Source organism: Narcine bancroftii, chromosome 3 (genome assembly GCF_036971445.1).
Source record: "Narcine bancroftii isolate sNarBan1 chromosome 3, sNarBan1.hap1, whole genome shotgun sequence".
Lineage (NCBI taxonomy): Eukaryota > Metazoa > Chordata > Chondrichthyes > Torpediniformes > Narcinidae > Narcine > Narcine bancroftii.
The window spans coordinates 285,683,349-285,708,123 of NC_091471.1; the positions used below are offsets into that span (position 1 = coordinate 285,683,349).

At 37.9% G+C, this 24,775-nt stretch overlaps 1 protein-coding gene across 7 annotated transcripts in view; it reads left to right on the top strand.

Annotated features, from left to right (window-relative positions):
• The window catches only part of cherp (calcium homeostasis endoplasmic reticulum protein), a 78,435-nt gene that overhangs the window by 7,307 nt on the left and 46,353 nt on the right, over positions 1–24,775 (top strand). For all 7 annotated transcript variants that reach the window (XM_069928452.1, XM_069928454.1, XM_069928455.1 and 4 more), the window contains exons 2-4: positions 2,213–2,383; positions 19,183–19,409; positions 21,426–21,563. In XM_069928452.1, coding sequence (XP_069784553.1) covers positions 2,213–2,383; positions 19,183–19,409; positions 21,426–21,563 — 536 coding nt within the window. The remainder of the gene's footprint in view (positions 1–2,212; positions 2,384–19,182; positions 19,410–21,425; positions 21,564–24,775) is intronic.

The window sequence follows — 24,775 nt, forward strand, 5'->3', positions numbered from 1 at the left end:
CTTATCGTTACGAATTATATTCCTCTATAAAGTCAGCCCTCAGTCTACTGTGCTCCTAGAAAAAAAAGTTCCCATGCATCCAATCTCCCATAACTCCATCACACACACAAAGTGCACCCTACACACAAATTACATATTTTCATAGCAATCCAAGATAAACATATAAAAATAATTTGCATGTTTCTATAATCGTTGAACAGCCTCACTCCCTGCAAGACTGTTCCCTTTTCCAGAACACTCCCCAGGATGGTATCAGTATTTGTGCAAGTCGTGCCCTGGTTTAATTTACCAAAATGAAATATCTGACAGTTGTCCAAGTTAAATTCCATTATCCATTCTTTGGCCCACTTCCTCAGTTGATCTAGATCCTATTGTAATCCTACAGTTGTGAACACACCTTAAGCCGTCTTTCAAGTGAATGTCCTTCTATTGACTCTGTTCTCCTTCTTTTAACTCTGTCCATATCTCCTGCTCTCTTGGGTAAGCTGCCAATATATTAAAGGACACATTCCACCCCATTCACATTCTCTTCTTTCCACCCCCAACCCCCTTACATTGGGTAGAAGATTGAGGTTGAAAGGACTAACCTCCCAGATCCAACAACACTTTCTTTCCTGCAGTATCATACTCTTAAATGAACCACTCATTGGTAAAAGACTATAATGACTTTTGATGCACTCTTGATGCACCATCAATTACCACAAAGGACTGAAGTTGTGAAACTGGTAGACTTTTATTGACTATAGACTGGACTACCAACCAACCTCATCAACTGATCATGGCAGGAAGACAGAGAAGCATGCAAGGGATAAAGAATAGGATTGTTCTCGGGAGACGTGTCCAGCTGGCAGTGGCCAATTGTAGTGCAACAGTGGTTTACCACAACTCTTTTAACTTGTTTCTCTCTATTCCCTGCACTTTGTCTTTATAACACTATATACTGCACTCTTTGACTTACTGTAACACATCACTCTGAGCTTTTGTATTATTATTGCACTGCCTGCTGTTCTTAAGTATGGGTTGACTTGCCTGGATAGCATGCAAAGCTTTTTACTGTATCTTGGTTCACCTGAGAAGAAGCTATGTAATAGCCTTCCTCACTTTTAACTGGACCACAAATTGTGGTCTCATCCACAAATGTACTAACCATGTTAATTTCATTGTCATCCAAATTGTTCATTTAGCTGACAAATAACAGTGGGCCAAGCAACACACCACTGGTCACAGGCCTATCTGAAAAATTACCTCCCACCTCCACCCTCTTGCCAATTTTGAATCAAATTGGCCAGTTTACAATGGATCCCACGTGATCTTATTTTCTGAACTAGTCTACCTTATGCGAGCTTGTTAAAATCTTTGCTATAGTCCATGTAGACAAAGTTAATTGTGCTGGCCTCGTCAATCCTTTTTGTCACCCCTTCAAAAAAAAAACTCATATCTGTGAGTTGCAGCAATCATCAAGGATTCACACCACCCTGTTCTCACTGCTGCCATCAGGAAAGAAATATAGATGCCACAAGACTCACACCACCCAGGTTCAGGAACATCAGATCAATCCACAACAAACTCAACTGGGGATTAATATAATGACTCTTACTTGTGCACTTTATTGATTTTTTTAAAATTTCTCTTGTTTACATAGTTCTTTATTTGTTTGCATATTTAAGTTTTTTGCACTACCAATAAGTGGTAATTCTGCCTTACCCACATAAAAAGAATCTCAGAGCTGTGATGTTTGTATTTTGACAATAAATCTGAAATCTACTTCCCTAAACTCCTTGACTCACTTTTAAAAGCCTCGCACTAACATAAGATCCCTTTATCTGCCAACAGCATCTCCCAATCAATCTTTGCAAGTTCCTATATAATGGCATCAAAATGAGCCTTGCCTCAATTTAGGATTTTAACTTTGACCAGTCCAAACTTTTTCCATAATTTTCAAATTAATAAAAATATGGTTTCTGATCCCAAAGTGCTCCACCGTTTGTCACCTGTCCTGTCCCTCTCTGAGTAACCTGGGATGGATTCCATCAGGCCCTTGGAACTTATCCATCTTAATGTTTTTCAGGAGCCCACATTGAAGACAATCAATTGAAATAACATCCAGGGTTCGAAAATCTGAAATTATTTTGATCTTGTGCCAGCACTTTTGGTTAAGACCATTTGAGATTTAGATACAGTGAGTGCATTATAATGTTTTTTATTGTTACAGACCAGGAGTTGAGGAACGTTATCGACAAACTGGCACAGTTTGTGGCCCGGAATGGTCCAGAATTCGAGAAGATGACAATGGAGAAGCAGAAAGAAAACCCCAAATTTTCCTTTCTGTTTGGAGGGGAATATTACAATTATTACCAGTATAAGCTGGCAATTGAGCAACAATGTAAGTATAAGGATTGAGGTTTGCTCTCTCAAAATGGTACAATGTTCAATACCAATAGAGTTCAAGTCTTGGAAATTGTACCTGTTCCCTTAACATACAAGGTGTTGAATGTATTTGAATTTTTAGTGAATATTACGTAGTATCTCGTAGATTCTGCTCTTTCTCCAGATTCATCTTCTCAATGAGAAAATATGCCTGAAGATACTGTGATTAATTTACTCTTAACAAAAATGGAAAAAAAGTGACTAAAAGATCCTTCTTTGCAAAATATTAAAGGACTTCAGCGAAATAATAGCAATTTGTTTTAGCCCATTCAAAATAAAATCATTAGTCCTCTTGTTATCTGTTAAAAAGGATGATTATCAGGTCCCAAACTTAAGTACATATGTAATTTTAAAACTTATCCAATGCTGTCAAATGGATCATGTCTTTTATATGTAATATTCAGATGTGTCAAGGATTTTCTCTGTTCAATGTTATTTGGGATACTATGACATGCCTTTATTTCCCATTCCAAATTGGTTTTGAGAAGTTGGTATGAGCTGTTTTTGAAATACTGCCATCCTTTAGATGCAAGTATTCCTACAATGGTAAAATATTTCCAATTCAGGATCTTGGAAGGGAACCTGCAAGTGTTTGTGTTCCTATGTATCTGTTTCCCTCTTGTCAGGCTTCAGTGCTGATCTGGAATAATGATGGTGCCTTTTGTCATTGCAAAGTGTTTAGGATGTTAATCAAGTGAATGATGTCAAATTTCTTCAGTGTCATTAAGAATATTCTTATCTGGGAATGCTGAGAGTGTTGAAAAATAAGTAATTTTATTACATTGTGTACTGAAACATCACTAAAATGGGGTGCCCAAGTTTAAATTTTACTATGGGTACTATGTAAGGAGGGTTAAACTTGTGGTCATGGTTTCTCAGATGCATCTGTGAGAGACGTGAGGCACAATAATGTACAACCCTGATAAAGGGTCTTGGCCCAAAACATCGACTTCCACTTTTTATATCAATAGGTGCTCCTTTCTCACTGAATTCTTCCAACTTCTGAATCTTTCGTTTCTGATTCCAGCATCTGCAGTCTCTCTTTTTTTCTCCCTACAATAATATTCGTTGTTGGAGGACAGTCACATGTACAAGGCTCTCCTATCACCAACCCAGTTATGCATCCAATTTGCTTAATTTTTTTGAATCCCATGAGGTCACATCTTTTGGACCAATTTCCCTTGGTACCGTGTTAAGTTCTGTGTCGCCTTAGGAGGATGAATATGCTTTCACTATAATACCTTATTAAGCCCCTTCTTGATATAATATTATTTGTTAATTTCAATGTTTTAAAGTCACTGAGAGTAACTTGTAAGATCATTCTTTCCTCATAAAAACCATTGGGAACCACGCTAATAACACTCCTCTGAAGTGCCTTCAATACAAACATGTCCCTTGGTATAGTTTTCACAAAATAATTTGTGAAATTGACCTCTTCAACTTCCATCATCACTTAAAGATTCAGTGAAATACTATTTAGGATTGCTTACTTTCATTTAGTTGGCAGAACATTTCCTAGTCTCCATGCTTACATGATCATCCTCCTGTGGTATTGGATGACAGAATTATTTTCAAGCACTCCATGGGTCACCAGCTTCTTTTAGCACTCTGATTCAAGGTTCATTTCCTATCTTGCATACTGATAATTTATTGCAATTGTTTCAAAAATGTAATTGTCTAATCTGTCCGATCTGATGGATTGTTTTAGCGCACTGCAGTCAGGACCAAGAATGATCTCAGTCACGGTTAACGCAACGCCTTTACAGCACCAGCTGGGGTTCAAATCCCATGCTGACTGTAAGGGGTTTGTATGTTCTCCCCATGTCTCGTGGGTTTTCCCTGGGGGCTCCGGTTTCTTCTCACCGTTCAAAACGTACTGGGTTTGAAGGTTAATCGGGTATAAATTGGGCAGCATGGGCCAAAAGGCCTGTAACCGTGCTGTTGTCTTTAAAATAAAAAGGAATTGTTCTGAATTGAGATAAAAGAAAGTTTGAAATATCAAACCTTCATAGAAATAAAATGGATGTCTATTACAACCATATGGTTGTAACATAAAGGATTATACAGCAACTTTAGTATATTTGACATGATAGTCATAGGAAAGTAGGAAATGAGGCCACCTATTCAGTTGGCTCACACAGCAGTAGCATTGTAATAGCTAGGTCATTTGTTGTACTGATGTTAATTAAAGAATACCTATTGGCTTGAAATAGAATTCCACTCATTTACATACTTAGATGTCATGAGAAAACATTTTATTAGAAAAGTTACTGATCTATTTGTGAAGTTATGTAGCTCTTCAGCCCAGCTGTCCATCCTGACAAAGTTGGTATTCTGGGCTAGTCTCATTTGCATTTATTTGGTCCACATCCTTCTAAGCCCTAGTTATCCATAAATCTGTTGAAATGTGTTTTGAGTGTTATTATTGTGCCTGCTTGTACAGTTTTCCTTGGCAGCTTGTTTCAGAAATGGACCAACCTCTGAATGAAAAAGTTAAATCTTTCCCCTCTCACTGTAAAACCTATGCCCTCTAATTCTATTATCATTCACCCAGGGAAAATGACTGAGCATTAACTTTATAAATGCCCCTCATGATTTTGTAAACCTCTTTAAGATCACCCTCAGTGTTCCACACTCTATGGAATAAAGACACAATTATCCAAACTCTTCCTGTAACTTAACCCCTCCAGCTGTGGCAAAACCTGGTGAATCTCTTCTGCATTCCTTCCAATTTATTGATGTTGTTCTTACAGCTGGGCAACCAGACCAAGTATGTTCTCACCAATGTTTTGTACAGCTGAATCATGTTGTCCCGACTTTTGTACTCAATATCCAGTCCAATGAAGTCCAGCATGCCAAACACCCCCTTCATCTAGTCCACCTGAGTTGCCACTTTCAAGGAACTGAGCACCTATACTCTAGATCTCACTGTTCTGCAACACTTCTCAAGGCTTTGCCATTTACTGTTTAAGCACTGCCCTAATTTGACGTACCAACGGGCAACACCTCATGCTTGTTAGAGATGAATTTCATTTCCCACTCCTTGACTCACCTTCCGAACTGATCTAGATCCTGTTGTAAACTTGGTTATCCTTCCCCACTGTCCACCACTCGTGCTAACTAGATTCCATCCAAATCAGTTGACAATCAACAGAAGACCCAGATTTGACCCCTGTAATATATCACTGGTAACAGGTCTCCAATCTGAAAAAACATCCTTCCAATACTGCTACTATTTTACCACTGGTCTATTGCAACTTTATAAAATAAAGGCTTTGGATTTTTGTTCTCCATTACATGCTTCCAGTAGAGTACATGGTGGGATAACTCCATTTGAAAATGACTCTTGCCTAAAATTCCCTTCAAGTGGCAAGTAATAATAAAATCATTTTATGGTGCTCTGTCCACGTGCTTTGACATGTTCCAGTCTACAACTTTCATCGAAGAATTTTAATATTGCTAAATCAAACTTGTAGTAATGTTATATCTGCTTGCAAGTAAGTTAGTGGCGTAACGATGATAATGAAGTTGTTGACTAATCACTTTATTCTCCTGGGCAAATAAACCCCCATTGGTGGTGTGCTGTGGGAACCAAATCCAAAATCACCTATTGCTTCCAAACAGCTGCTTATTGTGATGTCACAAATTTATTATACATTGAGATACATTAGTTTGGCATTATATCTGCAATAAAAAGAATCCTTTCTCCATATATCACTGCTTGCATGCTGAGCAGGAGCAATTTTAAACTTTCACAAGCCGAGCTTTATCATTCACCATCATGATTCTTCGTGTCTATCTTGAACGTGGCTGCTGTGAAAATATCAAGGGTATGCCCACCAACCACTGTAAATAACATATTTTTCTCTCAATTGAAAAACTAATAACATGCAAGATGACATTATTTACAGGGTTGTTACTGAACAGGGTCATTTAGGGTTAATGCATACTTATCATTAAATCGTAACATTAGAACATGGAAGCCTGAAAGGGAATTCTAAATGTTGAACATGCAGAATTTGTGCATTATTTCCAGAAAGGATTGTGCATCATAATTGTACATTTTTGGTTCAACCATCAGAAAATAAAAATAGGAGCAGGTCATTGGCTCCACGTATATGCTCTACCACTCCGTGAGATCATGGTTGATTTCTTTAATAATTAAAAATATTTCAATCTGTTACAAATATACTCAGTGACAAATCATTTACTGTTCCTTTAGCTACAGAACCTCTGGACCCTCTGGATGAAAGAGTTCGTTTTCATCTCTCTCCTGATTGGCTAACTTTTTTTTGGAGTACTTTATTTTAGTTTTCACAGATTTACAAAATCCAATGAACAAAGCCATTCCTCCAGCATTCAGCTAATTCCTTATTTTGAAATAGTTACCTGTCATTAACTCCGCGCTCTGGCTAGTCGTACAAGAATTATATTTCTGTAAGCCATCACTCATTCTTCTAAACTCTAGCAGGGCATAAATATTGTGCATATAACCTCGCTTTTGACATAAGTCCTTCCCAGCAATCAATCTGCTGAATCTTCACTGTCTTTGGCTTGGCTTCGCGGACGAAGATTTATGGAGGGGGTAAAAAAGTCCACGTCAGCTGCAGGCTCGTTTGTGGCTGACCAGTCCGATGCGGGACAGGCAGACACGATTGCAGCGGTTGCAAGGGAAAATTGGTTGGTTGGGGTTGGGTGTTGGGTTTTTCCTCCTTCACTGTACTTCACTGTACTCTTCACTGTACTCCTATCATAAATGTATCCTTTGGGCAGAGAGACCAAACTCTATACAGGTGTATCCCGCTTTACAAAACTAGAGCATTTCTATGAAACCTATAAGCTGAAATGGCATAAAGCAAAGACCCATTCACTACTGTTGGAGGCTATTTTCATAAGAGCGAAAACCCATTCAAATCCTTTCATAAAAACAAACACAGCTTTCTTTGTAAAAGCGAATTTTCGTAATAAGAGTATTTGTAAAGTGGGGTATACCTGTACACTGTAAACCCTATAATATATTGTCTTTTTATCATTGAAACAAAATGTTTCCACTCTTATACTATATTTCTTTATTCAATGGACAATGACATCTTGTGATAAAAGATCAAGGATGGCAAACTAAACATTGTATGCTAGAATTTTGCACAAATGGTATAACTATGGAAATAGAGGGTTTTTTTTTAAACTTTATTTATTCGTTCAAAAAAACAAATAATATGTGACATATACAGCAATTAAACATGAACATGAACGTTATTTTATATATATCTATAGAGAGAAAAAAAAGAAAAGAACCCCCCCCCCTTCAGCCAACTCTCCTAAGGAGAGCCATAAAAAAAAAGAAAAATGAAAGAATGTTAAAGAAAAAGTTAAATATACATATTAAAATCTAATCAATATAAATTGAAATGTAAATATTCCGAGTATTACAGCCATTTATTAATTTTAAAATTATAATTATCACGCGAAACATACGTAATTTTTTCCATTATTAAACAATATTTCATCTCATTATGCCATCTATTAATATCAATCATATTTGTATCTTTCCACGTACTAGCAATACATTTTTTCGCTACGGATAAAGCTAAATATACAAAAGCAAGCTGGAAATTATCTAATCCCAAACCTTTCAGAGGTTTCAAACTACCCAATAAAAATACTGTTGGATCTAAAACTATTTTAATCTTATACAGGTATTCTAAAAACGATTGAATTTTCTTCCAAAAAGATTGTATATGTATACATAACCAAACAGCATGAAAAAAAGTTCCAACCGTATCACCACATCTAAAACACAAATCTGATTCATTAAAACCATATTTTTAAAAATTTTTCAGGTGTCAAATATAATTGATGTAAAAAATTGTAATTAATCATTGCATAATGTGCATTTATCAATCTAGTTATCCATACCATCCTGTAATATTTGATACATAAATGAAATATAACCCTTCTCTGGTAACTTCATAAGAAAAGTCTCAAATTTAGTCATTTTAGGTAAAATCATATCTCTACCAAACATACATTTTACCAAAGATCGAATTTGATAATAAAGAAATAAAGAATTCTTATCAATACCAAAATCTTCCCTCATCTGATTAAAAGATAAAAACTTGCCCTCTTTAAAACAATCTCCCAAATTTTTCACATCTTTAAATCTCCAATGCAATAAACTTTGATTATGTATTGAAAAAGAATTAAGTTGATTATTATACAACGGAGTCAAAGCCAATAATTTACCCCTAGAGTCTATCATTTTATTTTTCCTTATCCATAACTTCATTAAATGTTTTAGTATAGGCACATATTGTTGTAACAAATGTATATTCCACCTAAACAAAAATTGATGTATTTCAAATTCAGAAATACTTGCCATCTCAATTTTAGCCCAACTTGGAGGCCGTACCAAATCCATCAATGAACTAATAAATTTAAGTTGGGCTGCCTCATAATAATTTTGAAAATGTGGTAAACGTAGTCCCCCTAACTCATATTTCCAAGTTAATTTATTCAAAGCTACTCTCAAAAATTTACCCCTCCATAAAAACTCCCTAACCATTTTATTCAAATCTCAAAAAAAAATTTTATCAAGTAAATACGGAATAGATTGAAACAAATATTGTATACGCGGAAAGATATTAATCTTAATTGTATTTATCCTTCCCATTAAATTAATAGGTAAATCTTTCCATTTAATTAAATCAGTTTTATTTTTAATTAGCGGAGCATAATTTAATTTATATAAAGATTGATAATTAACATTCAAAATTATACCCAAATATTTAATTTGATCAGTCCTCCAAATTAATAATATTCTTATAAACTGAATAATCTCCTTCACTTAGGGTAATATTTCATTTTTTCCCCAATTAACTTTATATCCAGAAAGACATCCATATTGGATTAAACATTCCTTCAAATGTAAAAGTGACTGAGCTGGGTTTATTAAATACACCAATACATCATCAGCAAATAAATTAATTTTATACTCCTCATCTAAAACTTTCATACCTTGCATCTGTGTATTTTGTTTTATCAACTGTGCTAAAGGTTCAATCACTAACGCAAACAAAGCTGGTGATAAAGGACAACCTTGACGAGTTGATCAAGTTAACTTAAAAAATTCCAAAATCAAACCATTCGTCAATACTCTAGCTACAGGTTTCCAACCAATAAAAGAAGGACCAAACTTAAATTTCTCCAAAACTTTAAACTATTCCATTCAACTCTATCAAATGCTTTTTCTGCATCTAAGGATATCGCCATTGGGTGATCTAAAGTTTGTTGAAATCTATTAATCAAACTAATCACGCGCAAAATGTTATCTGAAGCATATCTATCCTTTATAAAACCTATTTGATCAATATGAATCAACATCCCCAACACTGTAGATAAATCATCATAAAAAATTTTTATAAAATTCAACCGAAAATCCATCATCACCAGGCGATTTACCATTCAGCATTTCCAGCATAGCCTATTTAATTTCAGAATCAGTACATGGTTCTTCTAACTCCTGTATATCTCCATCCTCTAATATCAGTAAATTCAACTGTGATTAAAAAAAAAGATCAATCGATCCAGTTTCCTGTTTTCCTTCAGATGTATATAACATTTTATAATATGAATAAAATTCATAATTAATCTCACGAGGTTTATAAGTATGAGAATTCCGTCTAACAGCATTAATAGTCCTCGATATCTGTTCTTTCTTTAATTGCCACGCCAATACCTTATGTGTTTTCTCTCCCCATTCATAATACCGTTGTTTAGTCCTATTAATCGCACATTCAAATTGATAAGATTGCAAAGTATTATATTTAAATTTCAGCCTAGATAATTCTATTTTCTGATCTTCTGTAGCATCTTTCTGAAATTCCTTTTCTAACTCATCTATCTGTTTCTCTAATTCAAGACTCTGATTTAATTGATTCTTTTTTTATTTTAGAAATATAACTAAATATTTGTCCTCTCAAATGGGCTTTCATAGAATTCCATAATACAAACTTACTTTGAACAGAATTAGAATTTTCTTTCAAAAAAAAATTAATTTGCTTTTTTCAAAAAATTAATAAATTCCATATTTTTTAACAACATTGTATTAAATCTCCAATAATAAGCTATTTGAATTTTATCAGAAGTTTCATAAGCAAAATATAACAAAGAATTATCTGAAATCACCCTACTTTTATATTCCACTTGTTGTATTTTCCCTTGTAAATGTGCCGATACTAAAAAGAAGTCAATCCTTGAAAACGATTCATGTCTAGATGAATAAAAGGAAAAATCTTTCTCTGTTGGATTAAGACATCTCCAAATATCTACTAAATTAAGATCTTTCATCAACGCTTAGACCTGAATTGCCAACTTGGATTTTTTAACTCTCTTCGGAAATTTATCTAATAAAGGTTCCAAAACGTAATTAAAATCACCACCAACTAAAATATTATCATTATCCTGATCCAAACATAAAAATGCATCTGAAATAAATATTTCATCATCTGCATTTGGGGCATAAATATTAAGTAAAGTCCAAAATCTTACAATTCAATTTAAGAATATATCCTGCCTTTTCCTCCATTGATTGTAATTCAAAAGATAAATTTTTATGTATCAAAATTGCTAAACCTTTAGCCCTAGAATTAAATGAAGAAGAATATACATGCCCAACCCAGTCCCTCTTTAATTTCATACTTTCCTTCACATTCAAATGTGTTTCTTGTAAAAAAGCAATATCAATTTTCATTTTCTTAATATACGCCACTACTCGCTTATGTTTAATCGTACTATTTAATCCTCGAACATTAAAAGTAGCAAACCTCAACTTTGACATATCTACTATTATTACTAAATACCAATAATATCTTTATATAAAAACTCAAATCAACGTATATAGGCCCTCCAATAAAAAAAATCACAAATTAAAAACTAAAAAAATAAAAATAAAGAAATAATAAAGAAAAAAAAAAGAAAAAAAAAGAAAAGCCCCCCCCCCCCAAAAAAAAACTACTAAGGTAGTAATCCCCTAAACAAAAATTGGGTGTGGGTCACCCATCAGTGGCTGATGACTAGTAAATAACTTAGTGCAAATCTCTCCCTCCCCAACCAAACAATCAATAACATCAAAATATCATAATAACAAAAAAAAGAATAAGAAAATTCTTCTTTTCATCCAGAAGATTCCAATCTCGAAGATCCCATTTCAGAAGCAGGTAGACTCTTTCCATTCCTGTTTTTCCCATTTCTGCCATTCCTTCCATTTCCAGAGCAACCAGATTTTTCTTTAGGAGGCAATGGTGGACTACGTCTTTGTCCTCTTACATCTGGCAATGAATCAGCAAAAATCATTGCTTCATGATCAGTTTGAAAAAACCAAAATTGATAGTCTCCATAAAACACCTTCAACACTGCAAGGTAACAAAAAGTAGACTTATAACCTTTACGCCACAAAACTTCTTTAACTGGATTGAATCGACGTCGATGTTGAATGACCCCTTGACTCAAATCAGGATAAAAAAAGACTGCTATTCTGAATCAATAATGGGGTTTGTCGTTGTCTCGCATTTTGTACTGCAAGTCGAAGTATTGCTTCTCTGTCCAAATAACTCAAACATCGAATTATTACCGGTCTCGGTGGTTGACCAGCTGAGGGTGTTCTTCTTAAACTCTATGGTCCAGTACCAAACCCCCAGAGAAAAATTTGCGGAATCCAGTCTTTAAAGAAACGAAGAGGATCTTGTCCTTCTATACCTTCTGGCAAACCAACAATTTTCACATTATTCCTTCTGCTTTGATTCTCCAAATAATCTATTTTTCTTTCTAGTTCCTTCTCACTTTCTCCTAATTCTATGATTGATTTTTCCACCTTCAACACTTTTTCCGTGTTAGAAGTCACTTGTTGTTTACAGTCCAAAAAAGCAGTCTGAAATTTTTTAAATTCTTCATAAGATGCATCCACACATGTCTTAACCATATTTAATACTGAACTTATACCAGCATTCATTTGAGCCATTTCATTCATTTGAGATGTCAACAAAGGTTTTATAACAGCTTGAATAAATTCATTTAATTGCATACACTGTGATTCAGTAAAGCTCATCTCTGCTCTCTCTCTGACATAGTGGCAGAATAAGGTAACTGCAGCTTCTGCTGCAACTCAACAGAAGGCATTTAAAATTCTTTTACTGCGGGTCTGGACTCCCAGCGACGGCACCCCAACTTCCTCAGGGGGTCGCCGCTGGTCTCCCCCCTTATCTCATTGTTTTTTCATCAATTCATGAAGAAAAACGATTTCTTCAGATTGAAATGCTACCTGATGCATTTCCAACAATGGAGTCGTCTTCCTGTGTGCTCCCTCCATTGAAATCGAAAGGCTTTCCAAATCGGGGTCCACTTCTTGGGAACACGCACCTTCTTCCGGAGAACGGGTAATTCCAGCGCCATCCTTCACTTGGTGAGTAGTAGACATTTTTTTCAGCCCCCATAAGCAGTCTTTGGGATTTAGACAATGAAGAGATTGAGCCTGGGGTTTTATCAAGTCGTCTAGGCCCCAAATCTTCAACACTTCGAAAATGTAACTTCTTATGAACTTGAGGTTTAGTCTTTTACCATTAGTGGCCATAATAATTCTTTAATACTTTAAACTAAAATTTAAAAAGTTTAAACTTGAAAACAAAGGGTTAAAAAAACAGGTATTTAACAGTCTGGCCAGAGATGTCGAGATTGCACGTCTAGACTCTACGCCATCTTGCCATGCCCCCCCGGAAATAGAGGGTTAAGAAAATATGTGGCGAGGGAAAAAGAGTTGACCCTTCTGGTTGATGAACTTCCAACAAAAAAGGGAAAATGGATGGCGGTGACTGGAAAATTGCTTGCCAAAGCAGTGTTTGGTTTCTTTAGTGCAGAAGAGACCTTGTTTTGAGCATTGAATGCAATGAATTCAAAGTTCAAATAAATTGGCACTTAACCTGCAAGTGCTGATTGGGGCACTGAATGACCAGGAGGGAGGTGGTAAATCAACATATGACATTTCCTGAATTTGCATGAGGAGATTTGTTAGGGGGAGTCGGTTGAAAGATGTGGGGAAAAAATTACTAATGTCCTGGAGAGAATGGTTCTTTTAGAATGGGGAACGAAATGTGTTGTCATATTGGAGGTGGATGGTCCATTATTTATGAAGAAGGGTAGAAGATGAACACAGGGAAAATCGTGCCTTATGACCTCGGAGGAGAAGAGGAGTACAGGAAATTAGAGATGAGTTGCAGAGCCCATCACCTTTGGTGAGTTGAGCCACGATTGCAGAAAAAGATTGGTTAGTGAATGTTGTTGATGTGTAGAGAAGCCGGGAGAGTGGATGGAATTCTTGCAGATAGGAGAAGGAATAGTCAAGTAAACGTGATAATCTGTGACCATGCAGCAGAGACTGAACACTAGTTTATAATCTGAAATAGACACCAAATTACTACTTCAACATCCATCCCCTTAGTAACTCTGACCTCACCTTATCAAAAATATTCTTATTGTTCTATCCATCTTTCCCTCTTTGAAACTTTGATAAAGAATATATACTACCCCACCTGCTGATTGTTTGCAGAATTTTATTTTTCTTTATATTCATGGAAGAAGAAACATTGAGCCATATGAAAATTAGATCAGAATGGAAGTGAGCAAGCGGAAATGACACCGATAAAGTATAGTGAAATTTTTCAAGCTGCTCCCTTAACAAATTTATTTTCATAAAATACAATTGATGTATTCTTGCTCTCCGACTTGATTGATTGTGTGCATGTTAGAGTTGATTTGCTGGATTGCTTGTGGAAGAACTCTTCTTACTGTACCAGTATAATGTGAAGATAAACTTGAACATAATGTTTAAATAGTTTAAAAAAAAATGCTAAAAGTTTGAATTCTCTACAAGAACAGGATGCAGAGCTTTTACACTCTGGAAAATGAAGTCAGTAAGGATAGCAAACGAGGAATGTTCCGCATGTCTCACAAAGAACTAGGCCCTTCTGTTTCCACAGAGGTATCCTTTATTTGGTGAAGAGAGTTGCAGAAGAATGCAAAAAAAATTTGGATGCATTCACCAGGTCAGGCACCATCTATGTATGGAAAGTGAAATAGAATTAATATTTCAGATTGATGACCCTTTGGTAGAATTGAAGAAGTTCAATTTGAGAGTAGATGCAGCCAGATGATGGAAGATGGTAAAAGTGTGAGACTGGTTGGGTCTCTTTTCAAGGAGGAATCAATGGGCAGTCAGGTCATCTAGGATGCAAGTCTCAGAGATTGACTAACCTTGGCAAAATTAAGATGACTTGGAACCAGGAAATTGAAAACCTTTAAAATGGCCAAGGTAAAAAGTGGCTTGTGTGTAGGCAAAGGAAGACTGAAATGTGGAAAGAAATGTTCTTTGATATAATGATTGGCTGAAATGGTGGGTCTTGGGAAACTCTGAAGCTCAGCGGTGTGGAGGGAATATTATCAGCGGTGTGGAGGGAATATTATCAGGGAAAATTAAGTCACAAATTATCCAGAATACAATGATTTGATGTTTTGATTTGGGTCTGATCCAGAATTTTACTTCCATTTCAAGGACAAGCTAGTCAAACATTTTTTTAAAAAAGATCAATTTTGTTGGTATAGGGATGAATTAAGTTGAGAAATTAACTTTCATGATGTGTGATGATTGATAGATTATACATAGGAAGAAATATTTCATTATTCTCAAAGAAATAAGTACTCCATTGGGCAAAAGTGATCATACTGTATGTGGTCAACCAAAGTGCAGAGAAATGTTTACAAAACTTTGTTTAAGTTTATTTGTCTCAAAATACCTGGTACAGTGAGAACAGTTTGGTGAACAAACCAACAGGTTATCTCCAAAATTATATCCAACTGGATAAAGAGCACTAATTACACTGAAAAGGAAGATCAATTAACACCAAGCAGGAGCAGCGTGAGAGCACTGTTATAGGGTTAATTCAGGAGCCTGATGGGTGCAGGGAATAAACTGTCTTAGTCTGTAGGTGGGTTTAAACAGGAAAGTCTTCAGACTCTGTGATTGTAGTATTATAAAAGTGCTGGAGTGTCTAATGCTGTGTTACCTCCAGTACTTTTGGGTATTAGCCTTTAGGTGTGGGTTTTCACTCCCAATGCTTCCCCCTGGGAGGAGACAAAGTTGGTGTGCCCAGGGTGCGATGGGTCCTTCAGTATGTTGCCTGAGTTTCCTAGACAATGGAAGGTGTAGATGGAGTCCATGGAAGGGGAGGGAAGTTTTGTCATGTTCTGAGTTGGATTCACCACCTTCTGTAGTTTCTTCAGATCATAACAAAGAGCAGCTGCTGTATCACAGTGTGTGATTCATACCATACAGTAGAAATGTAGATTGTAAATGCTGGATGAAATACAATGAAATAGGAAAACAGATTCTACAAGTAGAAAAGGAAATGTTGGTCACTTAGAATCTGAGGTGAGAATTAATAATGGTCAGAAAGGAAAACAGTAGAGATATTAAATATTTTACATCTACCTTCCAAGTAGAAGTTACCATATAACAGTTTATAGCGTGGAAACAGGCCATATTGGCCCTTCGATTCCATGCTGGTTTACTTGAACAACTTCTCTAGTTCCCCCCCCTCCAACCCCTTCACTTCCATTTACACATCTCTTTGGCTTGGCTTCGCGGACGAAGATTTATGGAGGGGTAATGTCCACGTCAGCTGCAGGCTCGTTTGTGGCTGACAAGTCTGATGCGGGACAGGCAGACACGGTTGCAGCGGTTGCAAGGGAAAATTGGTGGGTTGGGTGTTGGGTTTTTCCTCCTTTGACTTTTGTCAGTGAGGTGGGCTCTGCGGTCTTCTTCAAAGGAGGTTGCTGGTCGCCGAACTGTGAGGCGCCAAGATGCACGGTTAGAGGCGATATCAGCCCACTGGCGGTGGTCAGTGTGGCAGGCACTAAGAGATTTCTTTAGGCAGTCCTTGTACCTCTTCTTTGGTGCACCTCTGTCTCGGTGGCCAGTGGAGAGCTCGCCATTTAACAAGATCTTGGGAAGGCGATGGTCCTCCATTCTGGAGACGTGACCCATCCAGCGCAGCTGGATCTTCAGCAGCGTGGACTCGATGCTGTCGACCTCTGCCATCTCGAGTACTTCGACGTTAGGGGTGTAAGCGCTCCAATGGATGTTGAGGATGGAGCGGAGACAACGCTGGTGGAAGCGTTCTAGGAGCCGTAGGTGGTGCCGGTAGAGGACCCATGATTCGGAGCCGAACAGGAGTGTGGGTATGACAACGGCTCTGTATACGCTTATCTTTGTGAGGTTTTTCAGTTGGTTGTTTTTCCAGACTCTTTTGTGTAGTCTTCCAAAGGCGCTATTTGCCTTGGCGAGTCTGTTGTCTATCTCATTGTCGATCCTTGCATCTGATGAAATGGTGCAGCCGAGATAGGTAAACTGGTTGACCGTTTTGAGTTTTGTGTGCCCGATGGAGATGTGGGGGGGCTGGTAGTCATGGTGGGGAGCTGGCTGATGGAGGACCTCAGTTTTCTTCAGGCTGACTTCCAGGCCAAACATTTTGGCAGAAAGGACCAACTGAAGGAAAGGCTGGTGGAGGTTATTCCTCTGCTCCAATGTTCAGTGTGATTGCCCATATCTCTCAGATTCCTTCATATCCAAAACTCTGTTGGTTACTGACTTGAATGTAGTCAACAACTGAACCTCCAAATACATTGGGTAGAAACTTCAAAAATTTACCACCTCTTTGGATGATTTTTTCTCATCACTGCCCTGCATAATTGACCCTTGATTCTAGACATGCTAGCCTACTGGTTCTCAAACTTTTTATTTCCACTCACATACTGCTTTGAGTATTCTCTATGCCATAGGTACTCTGTAATTAGTAAGGAATTGTTTAAGTTGGTATGTGGATGGAAATAAAAAGTTTGAAAACCACTGTTTTAATTGTACCTAATTGACTCGTTATGTGCACGGTTTCTTAACTTCAAAGAAAATGGGTAATGACAATTTTTCTCAAGGCAAAATATTTCAGTAACAATTGGGTTTAGAGCAGTGATTCTCAACCTTCCCTTCCCACTCACATACTACCTTGAGCAATCCCTTAATAATCACAGAGCACCGATGGCCTAGGGATTACTTAAAGTGGTATGTGAGTGGAAAGAAAAAGGTTGAGAACCAATGTGCTGGCCAGAAGAAGCATCATTTCTGTTTCTACCCTGTGAAAGCCCCATACTAATGTTGTGTTTTGATGAGATCACTACTTCTATCCTCAGAGAAGTGGAGGCTTACTGTGCTTACCTGTTCTTGGAGGGCATCTTTTAAGAATTAATCTAGGGAACTTTTATTGCATTCTCTGTTTTGCTCGTATATCCAGAGTTGTTCAAAACATGCTCCAGGCAGGGTCTTCTCCAGGATCCTCTATAATCACAGTAAGGCATCTTGGAAACTAATGGAACTCATGATGACCTGCATTCTCTGGTTCTGAAGGACAGAAATGGGGGAGGGGTGTAAGGAGATGTGAATACATTAATTTAATCGCTAACCATCAACATGGACAAGTCAAACCTACATGCCTAGTACTCAGAAGTAAAACACGTAAGTTGGCAGACACCGTGATTGAAATAAAAACACAAAATGCTGGAGAAACTCAGCAGGTCAAACAATGTCCTTTGTGTAGCAAAGATTAAAATACAGAACCAACGTTTTGGGCTTGAGCCCTTCATCAAGGTTTGGAAAAATGTTGGCAGGTTTCACTGAGATTTCTCTGATGGTTCTTTTAATGCTCGAAGTGTTTTGTTTCACAACTATTATTTTTGATTTGCTCCTCATCCAAAAACAGCAACTTTGATGTCGTATTTCCTCAGTACTGCACTGGGATGTCAGTTCAGATTTTGTGTGATCAGGTTATTGGAATGGAACTCAAGCCTTTTGAATTAGAGGCAGGTGTGCTGAAAAACACTGATTGTATGAGAATTTAAGTCCCTAAATTTTAATATCTAATTCAATATTTTTTTCTTTGTTTTTCTGAACCTATATCATTCCAGCTAAACTGGTCATTAGGAGTAATTGGTTGTCAACAGATGTTCATGGAAGTTAAAATGAGCAATTCAGAATTAAAAATTCGTATCTAAGTTGAATGCAATTAAATGTTTAAATTAGATGATAAAGGAATGTATTTTGGCCAGCAACAATTCTCTAATCACATGATGCAAAGTTACCTCAAGGCATGAGTTATGAGCACTGAGCAGGACATGCACTCTTGTTTTTAGGATGATTTTGGTTCTTTTGGCCATCCATTAGCTAAAAAACAAAATACTTTGACAGCTGGAAAATTTTTAAAAAATATATATATTTACAACACAGTAGAAGCTGATTCCTCCCATTGAACCTGCACCACCCAATTTACCTACAACATTTTAGAGAGTGGGTGGAAATCAGAGCCTCTAGGAAAAACCAATGTAGGTCATGGGAAAAAATACAAACTCCTTAAAGAGAGCGCTGTAATAGCAATGCGCTAACTACTGGGGTAACTGAGCCACCACAAACAGTTCCTACTTCACTTGTTTGGAGTATCAGAGTGTGTGCATTGCTGTGGAATATGGATCTGATATACAGTAGGTTGCAGTGAAGAAGTGTTGAACAAATAGAATTACACAAAATGTTTGGACCATATTGTTTATGTTGTAACAAATCATGGAATGCTGGTATATTTTACGTTACCTTCGTTTTTCATTTTGCAGTGTTATGCAATCCATCAGGACAAGAAAATGAGCCACCAGCTCAAGTTCCTGTACCGGCCCCAATTCCAACCCCACCTTCCACTACCATGCCAGCTTCAGTTGCTGCTCCAGCCTTGCCCCAGCCTCCCACGCCTCCTGGACCAGGCCAATCACAATTCGAAGAACTGATTCAGCAGAGCCTATGGAACCTGCAGCAACAGGAGCAGCATCTCCTCATGCAACGACAGGTCAGTGTCTACAGTTGGCAGCCATCAGTGGGTCAATCTAGGGTTCACCCAAGAACGCAAGCCAGTAAATACTTTTCAAAAATTTTTTTAAAAATTAAACATATAGCATGGTAACGGGCCCTTTCAGCCCATGAATCCGTGCCACCTAATTACACACAATTGACCTACAGACAGAACAGGATTCGCTGGCTCTATAAAGGTGTTGCGCTAACTTACAGTTAGAAACTCCAGTAGTAATTCTGCTGGCACACATACTCTTCAGCAAGAAGAATGATGATCTGAGTGAAAGGATAACAATGATGAATTGATTTGATAGAGAAAATATTTCTTAGGAACATTTGAAGTAGGAACAGGAGTAGGCCAAAAATGGCCCATCGAGCCTGCTCCGCCATTCAATACGATCATGGCTGATCTAATTTATGATCTAACTCCACCTACCTGCCTTCTCCCCATATCCCCTAATTCCTCTATCATGTAAAAATTTATCTAACCGAATTTTAAATATGTTTAATGAGGCAGCCTCAACCACTTCCCTGGTTAGAGAATTCCAAACATTCACTACTCTCTGGGAAAAACTATTTTTCCTCATCTCTGTCCTAAATCTACTCCCCTGAATCTTGAGACTGTGTCCTCGTTTTAGTTTCCCCGGCCAGCTCAAAAAAACCTTCCTACATCTATCCTATCCATACCCTTCATAATCCTATATGTTTCTATAAGATCTCCTCTCATTCTTCTGAACTCGAACGAATACAATCCTAGATGATTTAATCTTTCATCATAAGTCAACCCCTTCATCCCAGGGATCAACCTAGTAAACCTCCTCTGGATCGTCTCCAAAGCCAGTATATCCTTCCTCAAATATGGAGACCAGAACTGGACACAGTACTCCAGGTGCGGTCTCACCAGTACCTTATACAGCTGCAACATTACCTCCCTACTCCTGAATTCAATTCCTCTAGTGATGAAGGCCAACATTCCATTTGCCTTCTTAATAACCTGCTGCACCTGCAACCTAACGTTTTGCGATTCTTTTCTGGCTCAGATTGGGTATCAAACCTTACACTTTCAGAAGTCTTTTTTTTAAGATACCATAAAACACTACGGCATAGAAACAAGCCCTTCAGCTCTTCTACTCTGTTCTCAACCATTTTTTTTCTCTAGTCCCACTGACCTGCACCAGTCCATACCTCTCCCATCCATGTACCTGTAAAATTATTCTTAAATATTATAATTGAGCCTGCATTCACCACCTCACTTGGAGTTTGTTCCACACCTACCAGTGTGAAGAACTCTCCCTCCTCACCCCACCCCACCCCCCCCCCCCATGTTCACTTTAAACATTTCACCTTTCATCCTTAACCCAAGTCCTCTGGTTCTTGTTCCATCTAACCTCAGTGGTAAAAGCCTACTTGCATTTACTCCATCTACACCCCTCATAATTTTGTATACTTTTATTAAATCTCCCCTCATTCTTCTATGCTCCAGGGAATAAAGTTCTAACCTGTAACTCAGTTCCTGAAGTCTGGGCAACCTCTTAGTAAATCTTCTCTGCACTCTTTCTATCTTATTGCAGAGGTGGCAGAAATTTGGAGCTCTCTTTCCAGAAAGGGCTGTGAATGCTGGGGGTTAAATTGAGGCATTTGAATCAACTGATTGCATATGAATAACAGTTTTAATGGAGACTAGTATCCTGGGGTCCTTCACAGAACTATTTGTCAAATGAAAACAAAGCAGAAATCATGGGCGAGTCATTTATGAATGGAACGTATCAGTTTTGTTGACCTTTGGCTCACCACAAGTTTTAAAAGCAGGACATATGGCAGCAATTATTTGTTGTGGTGCAGGGCAGCTAACAATAAAGGTTGTAGAGGAAAGAAAATTATGGACGTGGAAGTGCCAGTTCCATTATAATGAGAAGAAAACTAAAAATTCTTGCTGTGACCCTACATCAGAAATGTCTTTTTATCCCCCACAATTTCTTTGTCATCTCTAACTAACCTATTTATTATTCCCCAGGAGCAGATAACTGCAGCAATTGCCTTGGCAATGGAGCAGCAAATTCAGAAGCTTCTGTCGGAGACGCAGCTGGACATGACGGAATTTGATAGTCTTTTGCAGCCAATAATTGACACCTGTACCAAAGATGCCATTTCTGTACGGTGCTTATGATGAAAAATTAATCCAACAATTATGTATATGTTTAAGAGAAACCATAATTGTAACTTGGCTCTCATTGGTTACATTTCTAGTTACCATTGAATTAAAGGCAGTCAGAATGAGGGGCAGGATGTAAAGGTGCATGCAATGTGACTTAAGATGATGATTGAGGAAATCCAATCCCTAATTTGTGTATCTGGCAGTTGTTGGGTCATGGATTTCCAGCACTAATGCTGAATGGACATTTAGAGCTAGCGGTAATCACATATCTACAAGTGTATGCTGAGCTTTCACGTGGAGAATTATTGACAGATATACTACATTTGTTTCACCACATGATGGTTAACCAATAAAAGGCAGGGAGTTGGGATACATAGGTGTTTCCCTTCTTTGTAATCAGTGGGCCTGCAGTGATTTGGAAGAGGGGACGGTGAAGTTTGCTATTGAGTGCAAAAGCAAATTGTGCAAAGGATGCAGAAAGTCTTCAGAGAAGTTAATTAAATGGGCAAGGGGCTGGCAGATGGACTACAATGTTGGTAAATGTGAGGTCATCCATTTTGTAAATGGATTTAAATGTTGAAAAATTGTAGCTTGCTTTTGTGTAGAGAGATTTTGGAGTGCTTGTGCGTAAATTGCAAAAGGTTGCTTTGCAGGTGCAACAGGTAATCAAGAAGATAAATGAGATGTTGGCCTTCATTGCTGGAGGGGTTGAATTTCAGAGTTGGGAGGTTATGCTGCAACTGAACGAGATACTGGTGAGGCCACATCTGGACATCTGCGCACAGTTCGGGTCTTTCTGAGAAAGGATATGCAGTACATGTTTAGGAGATGGCGTGGAGGAGGTTTACCAGGTTGATTCTGGAGATGGGAGATTGAGTCTCCTGGGAAAGTACTCACTGGAATTTAAAAGAGTGAGAAGGGAATGGTATAGAAGCATAAAATTATGTGTATATCTGGAAGTCTTTTAAATGTTGCTTTTTTTTTGTGCTTCCTGGCAGCCCCTTCCAGACATCCACCACTCTGTGTTTAATATTTTCCCCGCACATCTTCCTTAAACTTTCTCTTCATTAAAATCCTTGTCCTCTAGTGTGTGATAGTTTTGCCCTGGGGAAAATATTCTGACTCTTCACCTCTCATGATTTTATACACTTCAATCAAGTGGCTCCTCTAGCCTCCTAAACTCCAGAAAAAAGAACTTAAGTTTGTCCAATCTCTCCCCATACCCTCTAAACCAGACAACATCTTGGTAAACACCCTCTGCACCTTTTCCAAAGCCTTCACATCTTTCCTGTATTGGGGCCACCAGAATTGCTCATATTCCAAGTGCAGCCAAACCAAAGTTTTATGTTACTACAGCATGAACATCCTTCTTTTCTACTCAGTGCCCTGCCCATTGAAGCCAAACATACTACCTGTATATACTTTCTTTACCACCCTAGCTACTTGCATGGCACCTTTCAATGAACTATGAGTCTAGACCACCATATCGCTCAGCACATCAGTACATACACCCCCCTACATTTGACCTCCCAAAGTATATGTCTGGATTAAACTCTATCTGCTATTTTCAGTAACTGGCCTCTTTCCTTTTGTATTCTTTGATAGCTCTCTACATGGTACACCACTCCACCAATCTTTATATCATCTGCATACTTACTGACTCATCTATCTACATTTTCATCCAAACCATTTATATATAACATTAACAGCAGTGTTCCCATCACTGATCCCTGTGGAACACCGCTGGTCTCAGGCCTCCAGCCATGTAACACCCTTCCACTACTACCCTCTGTCTTCCTTGAGCCAGCCAATCCTGAGTCCAAACCATCAACTCACCATTGATCCCATGCATCTGCACCTACTGAATCAGCCTACCATGAGGGGCCTTGTCATATGCCTGACTCAAAAGTCCATGTATACAACATCCACTTCCCTACTCTCATCAAACCTTAGTCATCTCAAAATGTTCAGTCAAATTGGTTAGACATGGCCTGCCACTCACAAATTCATGTTGACCATCCCTAATCTGCTCATGACTTTCCACATGTATATAAATCCTATTCCAAAATATGCTTTCTAATAGATTCCCTGCCATTGATGTGATACTTGCTGACCTATAATTTCTTGAATAATCATTTTCTTCTTTTCTTGATTAAAGATACATTAGCCCCTCTTCATCCTCTGGAACATCTCCAGTTACTAGTGAGGATGTAGAGATCTTTGTCAAGGTCCTAGCCATCTTTTCACTTGCCTCTTTCAATAACTGGGGATATTATCTCATCAGGCCCAGGGGATAGTAACTTATTGCTTCTGGAAAAACCCAACACCATCTCTTTCTTTACTTAAAAATACCCATTCAACTATCCTCCAAACATTCTCCACATTATGCTCCCCTATCACTATGTCCTTCTTAGTAAACACTGATACAAAGTATCCATTTAATAACTCTCCCACTTCCTCTAACTTTTAAGCATAAATTTGCTCCTTTTTCCTTGAGTGGCCCCATCCTCTCCATAGTCATCCTCTTATTTTTAATGTAAGCATAAAATGCCTTGGGATTTTCTTTAACCCTGCTTGCTAAGGACATCGCATTTCCCCTTTCCTAATGTCCTGCTTGAGCTCTTCCCTGCAATTTTATATATTCCTCCAGGGTCCTTTCTGATCGAGGCATCCTGAACCTCACATATTCATCCTTTTTCTTCTTGTCTACTTTCATGACTTCCTGTTGTTTTACTTTGCTATCCTTGCTCTTCCTTCGCTGGTCCTGTACACTAAGTTTTGGTCCTTAAACAGCTGTCACATGCCATTTGTGTGTTGCCCAGTAACAACTGTTTTCAAGTAACCCCACCCCCCCACCCCCCCAGCTCCTGTTTAATCATGTCGTAACTTGCCCTCCCCTAATTTAGTACTTATCTCCAAGGCCAAAGCTTATTCTTGTCCACAACCATCTTGAAAGATAAGGAAGAGTGACCACTATTGCCAATGACATCCAGTGTCCTGCCTGGGCACATTGGCATTACAAGGTGTAGTGTGACCCCCCTTCCTGGATGATCTTAATAATTTCTGGCCTGTCTAATCTTCATGTATTAAAGCTGTCCCAGTCATTATTATGGAAATTAAAGTTTCCCACTATGGACAGTGCAGTGTTTGTTTTTGCAACTTTCCATCATCTAACTCTTCATGGCTATTGGAGGGCCTACAGTTCAGCC